This window comes from Bactrocera dorsalis, chromosome 4, assembly GCF_023373825.1.
Source record: "Bactrocera dorsalis isolate Fly_Bdor chromosome 4, ASM2337382v1, whole genome shotgun sequence".
Lineage (NCBI taxonomy): Eukaryota > Metazoa > Arthropoda > Insecta > Diptera > Tephritidae > Bactrocera > Bactrocera dorsalis.
The window spans coordinates 13,894,296-13,911,567 of NC_064306.1; the positions used below are offsets into that span (position 1 = coordinate 13,894,296).

At 30.4% G+C, this 17,272-nt stretch overlaps 1 protein-coding gene across 4 annotated transcripts; it reads right to left on the bottom strand.

Moving 5' to 3' along the window:
- Positions 1-1,030: 1,030 nt before the first annotated feature.
- Positions 1,031-16,937, bottom strand: LOC105234078 (lipid storage droplets surface-binding protein 2). 4 transcript variants are annotated; one of them, XM_049456774.1, is made up of 5 exons: positions 16,502-16,937; positions 6,139-6,576; positions 4,046-4,096; positions 2,807-2,964; positions 1,916-2,210 (listed from the first exon to the last, which is right to left on the bottom strand). In XM_049456774.1, exons 1-5 carry the CDS (start codon positions 16,683-16,685, stop codon positions 2,079-2,081), a joined length of 963 nt encoding a protein of 320 aa, XP_049312731.1. In that variant the 5' UTR covers positions 16,686-16,937; the 3' UTR covers positions 1,916-2,078. The 4 variants fall into 4 exon arrangements, with proteins under 4 accessions (XP_049312730.1, XP_011214609.3, XP_049312731.1 ...); XM_049456773.1 differs by lacking the exon at positions 2,807-2,964 and having other exon boundaries at positions 1,031-2,210; positions 16,502-16,936; XM_049456775.1 differs by lacking the exon at positions 4,046-4,096.
- Between the last annotated feature and the right edge of the window lie 335 nt (positions 16,938-17,272).

Consider the following 17,272-nt stretch of genomic DNA (forward strand, 5'->3'; position numbering starts at 1 on the left):
ACAGCATCTTTACTGATTAAGAATTTCTTTTGATTTTTTTTTCAGACCACCAGGAGAGTCAGGATCAATGTCACCAGGATGCGATTTTTTTTTACACTGTCTCTCCCCCCTCTAATTATTTTAATTTATAATATTTTTTTTGTAAATTTTTTTCGTTATTCTTAAGATATCAATTAAAACACATGAAAAATGGATAGTAAAAATATTTTTGTTTTTTTTTTTTAATAAAATTAAAAAAACTGCCCAAGATTTGATTTTTAGAGTAGAATACCCCCTTAACATCAACTGATGATCAACACGTCAATAAAATAAAGAAATCGGTACTTGAGAATCGACGATTAACAGTCACAGATCTTACTGGCATCGTTGGAATATTCGAAGGATCTATTAGACCCACTTTGAAAGGTCATTTGGGCCTAAGAAAAGTGAAAGTTCGCTTTTTGAGACAGTTTAGACCCCTACTGTTAAAATCTGGTAGACCAATTTTGAACTTAACAAATCTTATCATCTGTCGCATACGAGTACGTGTATATCATGATTCTAATTCTCATTTCTGCATATTTGTTTTATTTGATTCCTTTTCGAAATAAAAAAGACCACATTGCTTTCTCTCAATAAATAAAATCGTAAAAATTGTTTATAACGTACTTTAAATCTTAGCTGTTGGAAATTTTATTTCTGTAGATGAGCAGTTTTAGATCTTGACGTTCAAAAACTTCCTTTTCTTTCATGACTCGCCTGATTCCGCACGTGCGCGGAAGGTGGGTAATTGTTGGGTTATAATAATATTATCAGAGCCCACGCTATAATAACTGAACGTATTCTTCAGATCATATCACTATAGCATATAACTGAACTGTCAAAATCAAGTTCTTGCATGGAAACTATTTCGTTCGTGAAGGGTATTCTAGCTGCGATGCAACCATAGTTAACGTTCTTTTTTGTTAGTAATTTACTTTATAAATATTTTTTTTTCGTTATTATGGACTTTTCTAATTTCCCAACAACACAAATAAAAACATGCATTCAATCATTTGTTTTCTTATGTACTTCACTTCTTTATTATTTCAGCATAATTATTGTAATGCATATTCATATAATCATTATGTAATTATACTCGTATATATATATGAAGTTATACATATGTATTATAGTTAAAATACGTTGATGAATATTCTCTCATAAAAATATGTAGTTGGAAGAAACATATTTCAAAAGAAAATGTGTGAAAGTTTATGCGTGTAAGTATGTATGTACTTAAGCAAAGTAAATATGTATTATATTTATGTATCTTTAGCGCAGCTAAACTACAAATATTTGTATATAATTATCATATACAATAACTAATTGTTTAAATTAAGAGCTTAATGTCTAAAATAGACAAATATACAAATATATATATATGTATGTATGTGTGTAGAAGATTAGGCGCTGTAGTGCTTTTGCAATTACATATGTATGTGTTTTTTCTATTTTTTTTCGCTTGAAAAGTATACGCCGAGCCATAGAGGCCCGCCCATATACGGCGCCTAATTCCGTTTTAAATTAACACTTTTACACATTAAAAAATATTTATATAATTTTTAAAGGAAAACTTCTTCAACGCTTGCTGCTGACTTTTGCATAAAAAATATTTTTAAAATATAAATTTTCATAAAATATTTACGCGCATTCATTTGCTTTAAATTCTACTCAATTCAAGTATTATTATTTTGTAAATTATTTAATAATATTTATATGTATTATTTTTGTTTTTGTTGCTTTTATGGCTCAGTTCGCCCTTGGCGGCGTTGAATTCGGCGACTTGTTTTGGTTGCTACGCTTTGTCGCCGATGAGGCGTTTGGCGAAGCGGACGACGCAGTTGTGGGCGTGGTTGGCGCCGCCGGTGCCGCCGCTACAGCCGTTGATGTTGTTGGTGTAGTCTTGTTGCTGTTGTTCGCCGTGGCAACGTTTGTGTTATTGCTGTTGGCACTAACGTCGGCAATGGACTGCTCGACATTCGTGCCCATGGATGAGTTGATGAAATTGATGTATTGATGCAATTTCAATGCGGCGATGAGTGAGCTCAGATAGTCATTTATATTTCCTTTTTGCATTCGCTTGATTTGTCTGGACACGTTCTGATAGACACGACGCGAGATCTTGTGGGAGAGTCGGCCAACAGTCTGTACTGTGTGGAGTACGGGGTCCTCGGTGGCGGAAACTGGTACTGTAATGAGAAGAAAAAAAGAATAATAATTAGAATAAGTTGAAAAATATTCAGGATATATAAATGAAAGGAACTATGACATCAACAACTGACCAAAATGATTGATGAAACAGCGCTTTAGTTTTTGAGTAGCGTGTTGAGAGCAATATTAAATAAAACTTTCGCTGTTGAATTAGTTGTTATTACCGATAAACCACGCGATCCGTCGAGCACTTGACTTGAGCTACCAAAAATTTGCTTTTTTTTTCAATGTGACGAATTATGGAAGAAATCGATGATAATGATAACTTATTGATTTTAAAATTTTACCGTGCCCTCGGTAGTATAAGTATAGTGGGCAGGCCTATTAATATCAAGGGTCCACTCCTAACGGCAACTGAACTGTCCTAGCACTACGTCGGGCTTTACACATAACTTAAATGAATATGTAATCATAAACTGCAATATTTAGCTTAATAAATGAATTAATGCGACGACTTTTGAAGTTTATAAAATTCTTTGATATTTTAATAAATAATATTTTCAATAATGTTAATAATATTTGTTATAGCAGTATTAAGCAATTACTTAGATAAGTCGATTATAAGTTATCTTACCATAAAATTGTTAATTTCCCTATTGATTAAATTTATTACTTCAGGATTTCGACTAACATAGTCTAAAAGTTCGCTAATTATGCGGAACGACATTGATAGGAAAACAGTGGAGGCAGCTACTAAGAATCTTAGATCGAGTTCAACATCTTGTTGATCGACTATAAGTAAAAGAGAGAGAGAGTAAGGGTGTGAGAGTTTTTCATACAGAAAATAAACCAAATAAAATTAAAATTATGTATGAATGAGTGGTAAGGAAAGAGGGTTCCCACTTTTGAGAAAGAATAATAATGGAAAAAGAAAGGAATAAAAACCAGATGAAAACACACATTTTAAGTAAATTATGTTATTTTTAAAAGTCGTCTCGGGCGCAACGTCTTGGGGGCGAAAAAACAAACTTCGTTGTTTTTTAATATTCAGAAAAATACTTCAATAAATTTTTTTACAAAATTTATTTTGCAAATTGTGTAAAAAGTGTACAAGATATAGGACGAAAATAGGTTTTTTCTATGGTTTTTAATAAGATGTCTTGTAAATTTACTATCAATTTCCTCAAAAACCGTATTGTGAGAATTTTGAAACTTCAGAATTTGCGTGACTTCTAGTTCCTAAATTTTATATACTTAATATCGAAGAAATTTTGTAAAAATTCACTTTTGTTAGAACCACCTCATGAAACTTGCAGGGTGTATTTATAGTGAGATTAGGTGTATGAAATTACAGGGAAAGTAAATCGTTACGAAGCGCTCTACTCATCGCTGGAGGCATTCAAGGTATTGGGACAAATTAGCTGTTTTGAATAGAGTAATTAGCTGTTCTGAATTAAGTAGAAAATCTATCCCTTACTGACCCTCTCTCATTCAGTAGAGGTCTGCTAGTTATAGAGAGCAATCAGCTGTTATGAATTCACGAGCAAAATAAGCCGTTTTTGATACTTGCCTCTAGACGGGAAACCTTGCAGTTATAAAGAGCAATCAGCTGTTTCGATTTGAAGTCAGCTGACATGTGTTGTGATTTTGTAACGGTGTTTATATTATGCAAACATAATTTGTTTTTATTTTTAAATGAAACACAGTTAGTAAATGGCATGCATGTGACGTTACACAGACGACCATATACATATGTACTTGCATATGTACGCATATATTGTTATTTGTATGGATATGTATGTACTGTTTTTAGTTCTCGAAATTGTTATTAAAATTTGCATGCCAAAAATATGGGAGAAATAATTCAACTTACTGTCATTTTCAATGTGTTTGCCATTTTGCGCGACAGCAATTTGTTTATTATCTGAGAAAAGAAATTATTTAACAATATAAATTTATTGTCGTACAGTAAAGGCAGTCAGTACCCGCTGTCACCACATACAATTCTATTAAATGCGCTTAATTATTAGCATTGATTGATTTTAGCGATGCGTTGATGATTGTAATATTGAATTTTTTTTATTAGTTATAGGATGGTTTAACGGCTTTTGATAGTTAATTGATTTTTATAAACTAAAAAGGAAAGAGAGAAGGCATTTAATTAAGTGCGGAGCGTTAAAGGTGCAAGAAAAAAGGCGTACAAATAATAATATCAATTGGAAATCGAAAGGATGTGCAATAAACGAGGTTGATGAGCATAATGTTGAAGGAGAAAATATTAGTGAAAAAATATGAAATTATAATATAATAATAAAAAAGTTAATACTATTTTGTTTAAATAGAAAAATTGTTAAAAAAGAAAAATTATTGAAAAAACATAAATTTAAACACTTTAGAATTTTGTTTAAAAAAAATATATATATACATATATATATATACGTACTATATGTATAATTTAAAAATGTAAAATTAACAAAAAAAATTAAGTTAGTCAAAGCTTTCTAACATGTTTAACTTTATAGAAAATTTATTTTTTTTAATTTCAGATATATAAATCTATATTAATTGTAATTTAAAATATATAATATAGGAATATTTAAAATGTATGAAGCAAACTATTTTGTGAAACATATTTTTGACAGTAAAAATAAAAAAAAAACAAGCAAAAACGTTAACTTCGGTTGCACCGAAGCTAAATACCCTTCACAGGTGCATTTCTGTTAGTAACTATGTGTTCAGTTTGTATGGAAGCTATATGCTATAGTAATCCGATCTGAACAATTTCTTCGGAGATTGCATTGTTGCCTTAGAAAATAATCTATACCAAATTTCGTGAATATATCTTGTCAAATGTGAAAGTTTTTCATACAAGAACTTGATTCCGATCGTTCGGTTTGTATGGCAGCTATATGCTATAGTTAACCGATCTGAACAATTTCTTCGGAGATTACATTGTTGCCTTAGAAAATAATCTATACCAAATTTCGTGAATATATCTTGTCAAATGTGAAAGTTTTCCATACAAGAACTTGATTCCGATCGTTCGGTTTGTATGGCAGCTATATGCTATAGTTAACCGATCTGAACAATTTCTTCGGAGATTACATTGTTGCCTTAGAAAATAATCTATACCAAATTTCGTGAATATATCTTGTCAAATGTGAAAGTTTTTCATACAAGAACTTGATTCCGATCGTTCAGTTTGTATGGCAGCTATATGTTATAGTGGTCCGATATCGGCAGTTCCGACAAATGAGCAGCTTCTTGAAGAGAAAATGATGTTTGCAAAATTTCAAAATGATATCTTAAAAACTGAGGGACTAGTTCGTATATATACAGACAGACAGACGTTCATGGCTAAATCGACTCAGCTCAACATACTGATGATTTATACGAGTATATGTATGTATATGTACATATACTTTATAGGGTCTCCGACGCTTCCTTCTGGGTGTTACAAACTTCGTGACATACCTAATATACCCTGTTCAGGGTATAAAGATCTTTATCATGATTTTGGTCGCTCAGTTTTTATGATATGAAAAGGACTTGAGCAAAATTTCAGATCTATAACTCGAAAACTAAGGGTATATCCGTTCGGGTTATAAATATAAAATGGCATACGGTAACCACCAATTCACACTTCACTTCAAGCGAAGAAATGTCAAATTAATGTAAACAAAGACATTAAGGGAACTGAAAAAAATACAAACTGATATTAAATAGCTAAATTACCTAATGTAGCCTTAACCAAAGATGTACTAAGCTGTTCGATGGCAACTACTCAATCAACAATACATTATTTCATACTTTTTCTTCAAATCTTTTCATAATACTGCTATGTATAATGTTCAAAAAAATGTAAGCATAAGCTTTGCGTTAGCATGTGATGTCAAAAATGATTACTAGTATTAAAGACAAGCGCTTTCCTTATTTACAACAACAATGCAAATTGTCTACACTCACCATTCTCCTCCTCGACATCGCCTTCGCTTTTGGGGAAATAGTATTCAAGCAGACGCTCCGCCAAAGCGGTTGTGGTATCAACGCCCGAAACCGCCAGACTGCCATACTGCGTAGCCAACACCTCATTAGCCTTGGCCCACGCCAAATCCTTCAAAGAAGCCGCTTTCTGTTGGCCAGCTGTTTTGAATTTCGTTACGCGTTCAATATGTGGCTGCACGACTTCGACCACTTTGTTTTTAGCTTGATTGTAAATTTCCTGTGGTGTGTCCTTAATAATGGGTGCGGACACTTCCAGCTTGTCAATACCCTTGACGAGCGTCTGATCGACATACTGTATGGGACGATCCAGTTTCGAGACAATCGGTGCGGCGGTGACGACAGCGCGCGAGACGCAATCCTCAGCGGCGTTGAGCGCCCAGTTGAAGACGCGATTGCGGCCTACAAAGGAGAATGAGAAAGTGTTAGTTTAATGTGAATGTATGTATTTATAATTTATATATAATATATAAAATTTCCAACTTTTCTATTGTATGTTTGTTTGTGCTGGCGGTTTAAAATTAATATACACGATTTTATGGTTATTTAAGCTGGTGGTGATTACGAGCGGATTTGTTGGGCATATACATATATAGTACATACATATAACTTATCACGTGTTATATTTTTCTCTGCAGCGTTTAATAAATTATCACCTTTATTGCTAATAAATACTTAATAAATCGCTCAAATCATTTATGGCGCCACAATTTCATACAAATAACACTCAAACTGAAAACTTTGGATTTCCCGAACCAAAGTTCAAGTGCGCGTCTATGAAGACTGATCGCTGCCATGAAGATTTTATCAGTCATATTTGGACGTCATTTCTTTTATAGACATTTTTGAACAAAATTATCGGAAGAAGTGATTTTCTTTAAAAAATTTATTTACTATATGGAAGCAGAGACCGTAACAATTAGTGGGAAATGGGAAAGAATCCAGTTTAATACAAATTTTTCAATGTATATTTTTTCTTACAAACCAACCCTTACATCTTATTTTTATTTTTATCGCTCAATTAGAGTGTCTTGACAAAGGATATTCTCACGTTACTTTCAGATCGCAAAAGCAAAACAAAAGGCTTACTCTTCAAATTTTCTTGCGTGAGAGTTAAGCAAAACTCACCATAGACAACTGTTATGAAATAACTGTCATTTTGTAAGCGAAAAATTAAAATATAACAAATTTTTTGTGAATAAAAAAATAAAATTTAAAAAAATTGAAACATATTTATGTAGTCCTCAAAGAAACAAAAATTGTCTATTTCTACATTATATATACCCGACCCCTCCCTCAGAATGACTTTTTTAGTCAAAAATTATGCAATAAGGTTAATTTTATGTATGTAGCTGTATAAAGAAGTTATGTTCAGTTGAGGTACATATATAGTATAGTTGTATTCAAGATAAGTGAGGTCTCGTGACATCTAAAAAAGGAAGTGGTGTTTGAGAATCGACGGTTAACGGTCGGAGATCTTACTGGCAACGTTAGAATATCAAAAGAATCAGTGAAAATTATTATGAAAGATCAACCAGGTCGAAAATCAAGGCTATGTTGACAGTTTTCTTCGATTATTGATATGTAGTGTTCTTCGAATTCCTTTCGACCGGCCAAACTGTCAACAAAGAATACTATTTGCTTGTTATGCGTCGTTTGCGTGAAGCTATTCGTAAAAAGTGGTCGGAATTATGAGCCGACAACTCTTGGTTTTTGCACCACGATAATGCACTGTCGCAAATTGCATTGATTCTTCGTGAGTTTTTCGCCAAATTTTCAACCAATATCGTGCCGCAATCACCGTATTCGCCTGATTTAGCTCCGCGTGATTTCTGGCTATTTAGCAAACTCAAACAACCGCTCCAGGGAAAGGGTTTTGAGGCAATTTAAGCCATAAAACGTGATTCGCTATGCGCTTTGAAGGCTATTCCGAAAGTTGGCTATAACAACTGTTTCGACGATTCGAAGAAACGTTTGCCCAAGTGTATTGGGGCCAAGGGGGTTTACCTAGATTTTTTAGAATAAAGAATTTTAAAATTATGTACAAAGTCTTACTGTTTTTTGCTCATAGTATTATTACTAGCATACATATGTATATGTACGAATATTATATGTACCTACATATGCATAGTATATATATGTACATATGTATGTAAATTCATATGTATCACTGTTGCTCTATATTTTCTCATTTTGCAATTATTATTTCACTGCTTATCTATATAACCAGCAGAAAAATATTTATAACCGTACATATACCGTACGTATACATATGTATGTATGTATGTCTATAATTCAGAGCAGAAACAGCCCACACTACCCAGAACTGTTAACGTATAATTGAATTGTTTTTGTTTTATTTCAGTTACTATTTGTTGCAATTTTTTTATCAGTTCTACTCAGCTAAATCAATAGCGGCCGGTTGAATGGAGTTTTTTATACAGTCACACAAAAAAATATACATACATAATATACATATAAAGTTGTACATAAGTATGTACAAATATGCTCTTGTTAACTCATCGCTACCGCAAAGCAAACTTTCTAGATTAAATTTATGGAGTGTAAAGTGCATTTTGTATTGTACAATAATTTTTACGACACTATTCCTATGAAATGAGCAATTTATAAGCGTAATGAGTCTAGAAAGTTCTAATCAAATAATATAACTATTGCGTTTTTAGATGGAAGCCATACATATGAACTACTTTGGAATGAGTGTTCTTTTCGACAAGATTTTAATTTGTAATTTTAATTGCGAAAAGTTATAAAAATTAATTTTCAAAAATATAGGTTAAAGTAAATAATAATTAATATAAACAATATGTATAATTTTTATTAAGAATAATTATTTTTTGTTTATAACTTAAAAAAATAAAGTTAGTATAAATAATTAAAATTACAACCAAATAATTTTAAAACAAGAAATTATTCAAAAAGTTATCTATTTAGAATATTAAAATATTTTTTCGTAGTTTAAAAAAAATTAATTATTATTACATAAAAATAAAATATATAAATTCGTTTGCTCAAATTTTTCCGTACAAGAACTTGATTTTGTTCGATTTCGATAAACTTTACAAAGTTGTAGATTATACTTATTCACATAACATGAATTTATGCTATTTTATTAAATTTAGATTTTAATAACTTTGTTGTAGAGCAATATTAATCTTTATATATATAAATCTTCTGACCGTGTGTTTGCATTTGAACTGCTCCTAAATGGGTGGACCGATTTTGATGAAATTTTGTGTGTATGTTCAAGGAGATTCGAGAATGGTTTAGACTTACAATTTGGTCCACTGGAAAATGTTTTTTAAGTTATTATTTGTTCATTTTTAATCAATTATTAATTTTGAAATGTTTGACCGATAGATGGCGCTACCATCGCAGTATCCAATATTCAAACCTTAAATTGGCGTAAACGTGCATTAAAGAAAACGATGCCAAAGTAAAAGGCGACATCTGTGGATCAAGTTTTTATATTGTGGATAGAGTTGTTCGTTCTTAATTAATAAATTGGGTCATTCAATACATCTATGGGTAGCTATAACATTGTTTTCATACCTGCTAACTATTGGAGAGGGTATCTTGACAGTCAATTTAAAATTGCAAAAGGTCTGGCATTGAAGTGTTGATAAATTTAAGATATACAGAAATCTTCGAAGCATTGCACAGAGCAATGCAATGTTTAAACGGGAACGGTGAATACATATGTATATGCGTATAATTTCAAACTGATCCTTCCTGAAAAATAATAAAATTGCTAAATATTGGGAATGGTAGAATAAAACTGCAATCAAATACACAATGCAATGAATTAAAACTGGCTCATTTATCATTCGATGAATAACATACTACGGGCATCCCAAAAGACTGATGCCATAACCTTTTTTTGTCTTTCCACGCTTGAGAACCGTTTCTTAATATGCAGTCCACCAGGCTGACAATCGATTGGACTCGATTGATTTCACTGATGCATAGCCCAAATTCAATAGTATTTTTACCCCAAAAACCAATTCTTTCTTAACGCACGAAATGCTTTTTGATTCATTTTTGTTGCTTCATCAAAAATGCGATTATTCCTTAACTAATACTTATAATCTAACTAATAGAAATCATATAGATGGCATTAGTAGTACTATCTATGTATCAGCCACAGTAAAACGTAAGCGGGTCCTCTAGTAATATAATATTATTATGGAGAGACTACATATATTTCGCACAAAAGTTTATCACTTCGATTTCAGAATACTTTTACTTTAGTAACTTCTATAATAACTAATTCGAGTATACTTATGCATAACCTCAAAACACCTCAAACGAACTGGCCTTTATTTTGAAATGTATCACGCACATACATTTGTGACATTTATTGACATTAACAAGTCAATAAATACCATGCAAATAAAAACAATTATTCATTCAAATCAACTACTCACGAAGCGGGGCCTAAACCGCACTTCAACATACCGCTATCAATCAACTAAACTAAGCTCATTTCTATTGCGTCTTTTAAGCAAAAAATGTATTTTTTCCAGATCGCATGAATCACATGAAAAATGATAGACAGTTTTTAGTTTCATTCCATAATCCAATCAGTTGACGTCAGTTAATAGTTAAAAATAACAAAGTGTGCTTTTTCTTACTGCGTAAAAGCCGCAAAAAATTAAATAACAGAAAAAAATAATGAAAACAACACTACACAAAAAGCAATGTTTGCGAATATAATACACACCAACACTGAGAAAAATGGCGTTAAAAAATATAGCAATTTGGCATATGAAAAAAAAACTAAAGAAAAAGTGGTATGGACTGCCATAATAATGTGTTTATATATAGAATATTGTGTGCATATTAGTAAGTTTTTGGCGATTATGTCTACGTGAAATATAAATGCGTTAGGATGGGTCGGTTTTTGACAAGAAAAAACAGTAGATAAAATTGTTACGATTGACTAACTATTTGGAGGTTATTATAATAATGATTTGTAGAAAATTTAGAAAAATATAGCAAAAAATATTTTTTTTTCAAAACTGTAATGGTGTAAAAATTAATTTTTTAAGTAAAACTCAGGGAAATTTGAAAATTAGGAAATTTTTCTAAATTTTTTTAAAATAAGTAAGTATAATTTTTCACATTCTATTATTTGTATGAAAGATATTATATACATTTTTTAGGATTGAATAATCATAATTTTATTGAATCTTACACTCGTTTTGTTACACGTACTTTTTATAAATATAGCTACAGATTCAGAGAGATCTCGAGTTTTGGAAGAAAGTTTGTATGAAATTTGTCATCTATCGCACATTCAAGAGTTCGAGTTATGGAGAACTTCAAGTTAAAGCAGTTCGATCTGTGGAAGTTCAACTCTATATAAAATATATTATTTTTTATTTAAAAAAATATTTTTTCTTGTTAAAATTAAAATTGTATTCTTACGAAAACTTTCAAGACGAAAATCAACTACGAGTGATTTTATTTCAATAATTTCACGGCGATTAAATAAACCCATCCGTACTGGCAAGCAATTGTGAAGACTTTTATAATATTTATACGCCTGTGTCATTCGTTTTTAAATAAAATCTTATTTAACGGTACTTTTTATTGTTATTGACATTGTTAATTATAAAAATTAAACATAATATTTTATTTTCACAATGTGATTTTAAGTTTCTTTTTGCAGTAGCATTTGTGAGCTCTCTCTCTTTTAGTCATTTAGTTGAACCAACCTTAGCAAATTTTTTACTGGACTGAAGACGATGGGCTGTATGAGAGTTTTAACAATACTCATCTCAATTATCCAAATATAATCTCACGTTCAACAACGGACCACTAACCTAACCTAAACTAAGCTAATTAAATAAATATGGGCGCTGAGAATGAATAAACTCAAATAAGAAAAATGTTTTCGATGGCCATTGAACTTGCCTAACATAAGCTAACCAAAAAAATACTGGCTGTCAGAGTGATTTGTACACAAATAAGAAAAATTTTGCAATTGATAAATGTCTGGTTTCAGATTTCAATTATTTTTTAACTTCCGTCAAGTTGATGCTAAGCAAAATTTACTGAAATATACATATATATATATATATAAACAGCTCATAAAAAGCTATAAATACTTAAAAATCAGCTCTTAAAAGAGTTTTGAATCAAAGTAATTAAGTGAAAGGTTTACTACAACAACTGTCAAGGTTATCCGTCGCAAATATATGAATGTACAAATGTATGCATATACATATATTTTTGAAATATTTAAATTGCTTTGAATAAAACAATTTACGACCCACCTTAACGTGTCTATACAAATATTCCGGCAGAGTTATGTTTTTGTTCGGAATATATTTAATGGCAAACCAGTCGCGCAAAAACAGTCCAAAGTTCAGTTCGCATGTGGCAAAATTAGCATAATGAAATATGTTTATATGTATGACTTACGTGTATAGCTACAGCCAAAAGAGAAATGAATTTGAAAACATGCACATTTGACTGTATGCACATACACATTGTATATTCAAATATATACATACATATATGTATGTGTGTATATACATGGCGGTATTTGAAAACATGCGTTTATTGGCGCAAGCAAAAGGTAAATATTCGCATTTTAAATAAAAACTTATGTGCATACATGTGTAAGTACGTACATACTTGAGTGCACAGAGAATACAAAAATAAATTTGTAGAAAAAAATTTACAAATTGTTCGCTTGTATTTATTTGTAAGTGCATTTTGACCTTCGGACTTTGCTCGGTACAACTTTGATGCCATTAGATACACGCCTAAATGTTTATAATAAATTTATATGTATATACATATTATTAAGCAGCGTAATGAACAATATGGTAAGCCCACAAAGGAAGTGAGCACTTGCCTTACTTAATGAGCGTATGGAAAACGTGACTAATTTTTTGAAATTTATTCAAATTTTTTATATAAAAAGTGAATAATACAATACATGCTTAAATATCTACACATTTTTTAGATTTTTTTTTTAACTTTTTATATTGTTTTTAATAATTTTATATTTTTTTATTAGACATTTTTTTGTATGCAATGGCATATTCAAATCAAATTATTTTTATTTAGATGAACCAATTAAATATTAAAAAAAGATATTTTTTTTTAATAAATATTAAATAATACATTTTTTTAATACATACATATATATATAAAATTTTTTTTTAGCTATACATAGTACATGTGCTAAAATAAAAATCTTTTCCCTTATATACTTATACATATGGTAAAACTAGCAACAAATAATTCATTTAAAAAAAAATTAAATTAAAAAATTTTTATAAAAAATATTAATAAAAAATTTAAAACAAAATATATATTTATTAAAAAAAATTAAATGGAAGACATTTGTATAAAAATATTAATACAAAATTTAAAACGAAAAATATATTTATTTAAAAAAAATTAAATGGAAAAAAAATTTTATAAAAATATTAATAAAAATTTAAAACAAAATGTACATTTATTTAAAAAAAAATCACAGTTGAAATAAAATATTTTATTATGTTCAAATGTATGCACGTACCAAAGTGAACATCTTCTCTCATAAATATATGTAAAGCTAAATACATATACACATGTTTGTATATAAACTTCTGCGCGAATTTTAATTAAATTTCAATAATTTTCATCAGCATACCGATTGTCTACCTTTTTTTTTCTTACACACATACATATAAAATTGTATACATATATGGTGTACTATGTGTACACAGTTGTTGTTTACTTGGAGCCGGGTGAATTTGATCGCTTAAAGTGCAATTGACTTCAATTGAGTTCAATTTAGCAGCGATTACTGTTTGTTGTTGTTTTGTTAGTGGCTTTTATCAAGCAATTAAAGCGGTCAAGACGTGTTGGAAGGCTCCAGAAGAAATAAGTTGGGGCAGAAGAGAGGAAAATCATGCGTAGATTGTACATATGTAAGTATGTATATGTATGTACAAACATACATATATTAAAATATTCGAAGAATTGAAATAATACCCAGCATTAAGGTAGAGAACAAATCATAAAACGGAATAAGTGGCCGGAACAATAATAAAATGAATACAAGATAATTTATATAAAAAAAAAACCAAATGTGGAGTATAAAAAATACACAAAAATTAAAAATAATTAATTAAAGGGCAATAAGAAAATAATTTACTCCAAAACAATAAAAATATATTTAGTTAAAATTAAAATAAATAAATCGAAAGTTAAAATATTTTTATTCAAAGAAAAAACAGTAACTATATGAATTAATTGAAATTTATAGAAATAATATAATTTAAAAAATTTATATACAAAAAAATTTTAAATAAATAAAAAAAAAATATTTAAAAAAATCGGCCCACTCCGGGATTAGCAGGGATAGTTGTCATTTTAATTGAAGTTTTTTTGAGGAAACAAAAAATAAAAAAAAAACTGGCGAACATCAAAAAAAAAAAATTATGATTTTACTTAAAAAACCGATTATTTTATATAATTGATCGTGTTAAATTTTTTTCGAGTATTTTTTCGAAAAGTTCATTCAAAAACAAAAATAAAAAAAAATGGTCCCCAAAAGTCAATTTCTACAAAAGTTATGGCTATTTGAATATAAAAAAGCCATTTTTTAGCAAAAAATAGCAAAATTCATAACTTTTTTGAAGTTGGCCAATAAATTTTGAAAAAATTCTCAAAAATGCGTATACTCGTATACAGGCAGACAGACTGGTCCTGTTCAGCGTATACATAATTAGTTTTAATGTAACGAATTTATTTAAAAATTAACTAAATGAAATGTACTTTCGTAAAAATATTATAGACGAAAATATTTTAGTATACCAAAGTTCACCTTCCTTTAATAGTTAGGATTTTTAAGAACTTTATGGAATTTATGTAATTTTTTGTACTTAAAAATTCAAAATTTATTTTTAATAAAAAATTTGAAGATATATTATTATTTTAAAAATGAATGAAATATTTTAAAAATTATTTAACGACTTTTTTGAACTAAATTTTTTCTATAAATTATGTTTCTTTAAAAAGCATGGCAAAAAGTAATCTTTAGAGTCATACTTGTAAATGAATATTTACAAAAAGCACTTTATAATTTGAATGGGAAGATTGAAACAAAAAAAATGAAATAACAAAAATAGTTAAATAAAAAACAACTAAAAATCGGTTATAAGCTTGAAGCATTTCTAAATAAAGTACTATTATTATGAAGATTTATACAAATGAATTTGAATAAGAAGTTAAAAAATAAGTCAATGTAATGCCTAACTGAAACTCAGTTATGAAATTCAAGTAACTCCATATATTGAAATAGTTTATATACTTACATACATACATACATAGAAATGTATGTATGGGCTTAGTATTAGTTAATAAAAATTCATTTCTTTTTTTATTTGAATTTTTCCAGCGCATAATTCATGCTAAATACAATATTTCTAATAAAACGAAAAATGACACCAAATCTTGCCGCTTTCTATAAACAACATCAAAAGAAAACATATCTCTATAAAAATATTTACGATAAAAATAATAACTTCTAAATGTAATAAAATAAAATGTTTGTTAGTACAAGCGTCATATGATCGCGCGCATAAACACACCATAACGCATTTGTAATTTTGCACTAAATATCTGAACCTCAGCGCCCTGCTATTTACTCAATTCAATTTACGGCATGGTAAATACACTTATATGTATGTATGTGAGCACATAAATGCCTCTGTATTTGTAATCACTTAAGTTTTTGGTACATACTTATACATAAGTATACATATAGAATACATGTACATATAGTATTATTCTATATTTTTGAGACTTGCACGTAGACGGCTTGAGCGCACTACTCTCGCATTTTCTTGTTATTTGTAGTTCTCGTCAAAGCGAATGGCCTATGAAGGTAACGCGACGACGTTGTGGTCACGAAAGCAAGCAAGCAAGCGGGTGCCGGCTGTCGGCAGCGCTCACATGGGTTAGCTGCTTGCATACTTATGTATGTATGTACATATGTATTTATCATATTATATATGGATGTGAGTGAAATTGTGCGAAAACCGCAGTAAAAATTTGATGGAGTCAGAAGGTAAAAGTGATTTAACCTATATGCAACACTACCATATCCAGAATTAAGTTCGAAAAAAAAAATTGTTGTAGCGAAATTGTCGAGAAAAGTTCAAAATCCTCCCACATTTTCTCATAACTGGTAGGCGCTGTGCTTGCATTACCGTTACGCAAAACCAAATTTCGAAAGAAAAAATAACTGCACGTACTTCCAGCCAATATACCGTTTGGTATACTAAACAGCGCTACATACCTTTGACATTTTGGTAGACATCCTGACTCTTGTCCCAGGCCGCGCCCACAACTGGTAACTTGATAATACGCTCCAGCGATTCTAAATGTGGCAAAAGATTCTGCACATCTTTGGCCTGTTCGATGGCAACTGTGCCATTGGCCGGAGCCACTGTAGATTTGCTTTCGTTCGCACTTGCAGCCATTTTAATTTTTTGTTATTTTATTACTTATATAAATTTTGTGCTTCGAACACTTTAAAATATTATGCACTTGCACCAGGAAGTTCTTCAATTTTTTTTATTTTTTAGGTTTTATGCACTTGCTTTTGAAATTGCACAATTTCACAGTCTTTTACTTGGAAAAAATGTACTTGAATTTTTATAAAATCAGCTCGTTAGATTCGCTACTAAACTCTCACGTACGAATGTGACACGCTTCTGACTGGTTCGTAGCTCCGCACTTGGGTATTATATGAGCAAAAGCCGCAGCCCAGGCGAGCACACGCGCATATGCAGGCCGAATTGAGTGAGCGCTCCATAGCTTTTTGCTATGGAGAGCTGCATTTGCGCTTGTTGCTAACACGATCGTACCCAAATTCGCTGTTGGCTTATCGCTCACATTTTGGCGCTCTCCCCATTTGCTGAGTTAGTTTCTCGTATTGCGGGCTTTTGGGGCGAATAAGTTGGTTGAGTCAACGGCTACTCCCTCGCTTAGTTTTCCGACGTGTCTGTAAGTGTGCATGGGTAGGAAACTACAGTTCTATGTCACCTCATATGACAAATTTGGAGTA

What these genes read in the sequence shown, in the direction of transcription:
- LOC105234078 (XM_049456773.1), bottom strand. Translation starts at nt 16,685, where the DNA reads ATGGCTGCAAGTGCGAACGAAAGCAAATCTACAGTGGCTCCGGCCAAT. An exon ending in TGTCTACCAAAATGTCAAAG is followed by an intron (nt 6,577 to 16,501) that starts GTATGTAGCGCT and finishes TCTCCTTTGTAG; the next exon opens with GCCGCAATCGCGTCTTCAAC. An exon ending in CAAACACATTGAAAATGACA is followed by an intron (nt 2,211 to 4,045) that starts GTAAGTTGAATT and finishes TTCTCATTACAG; the next exon opens with TACCAGTTTCCGCCACCGAG.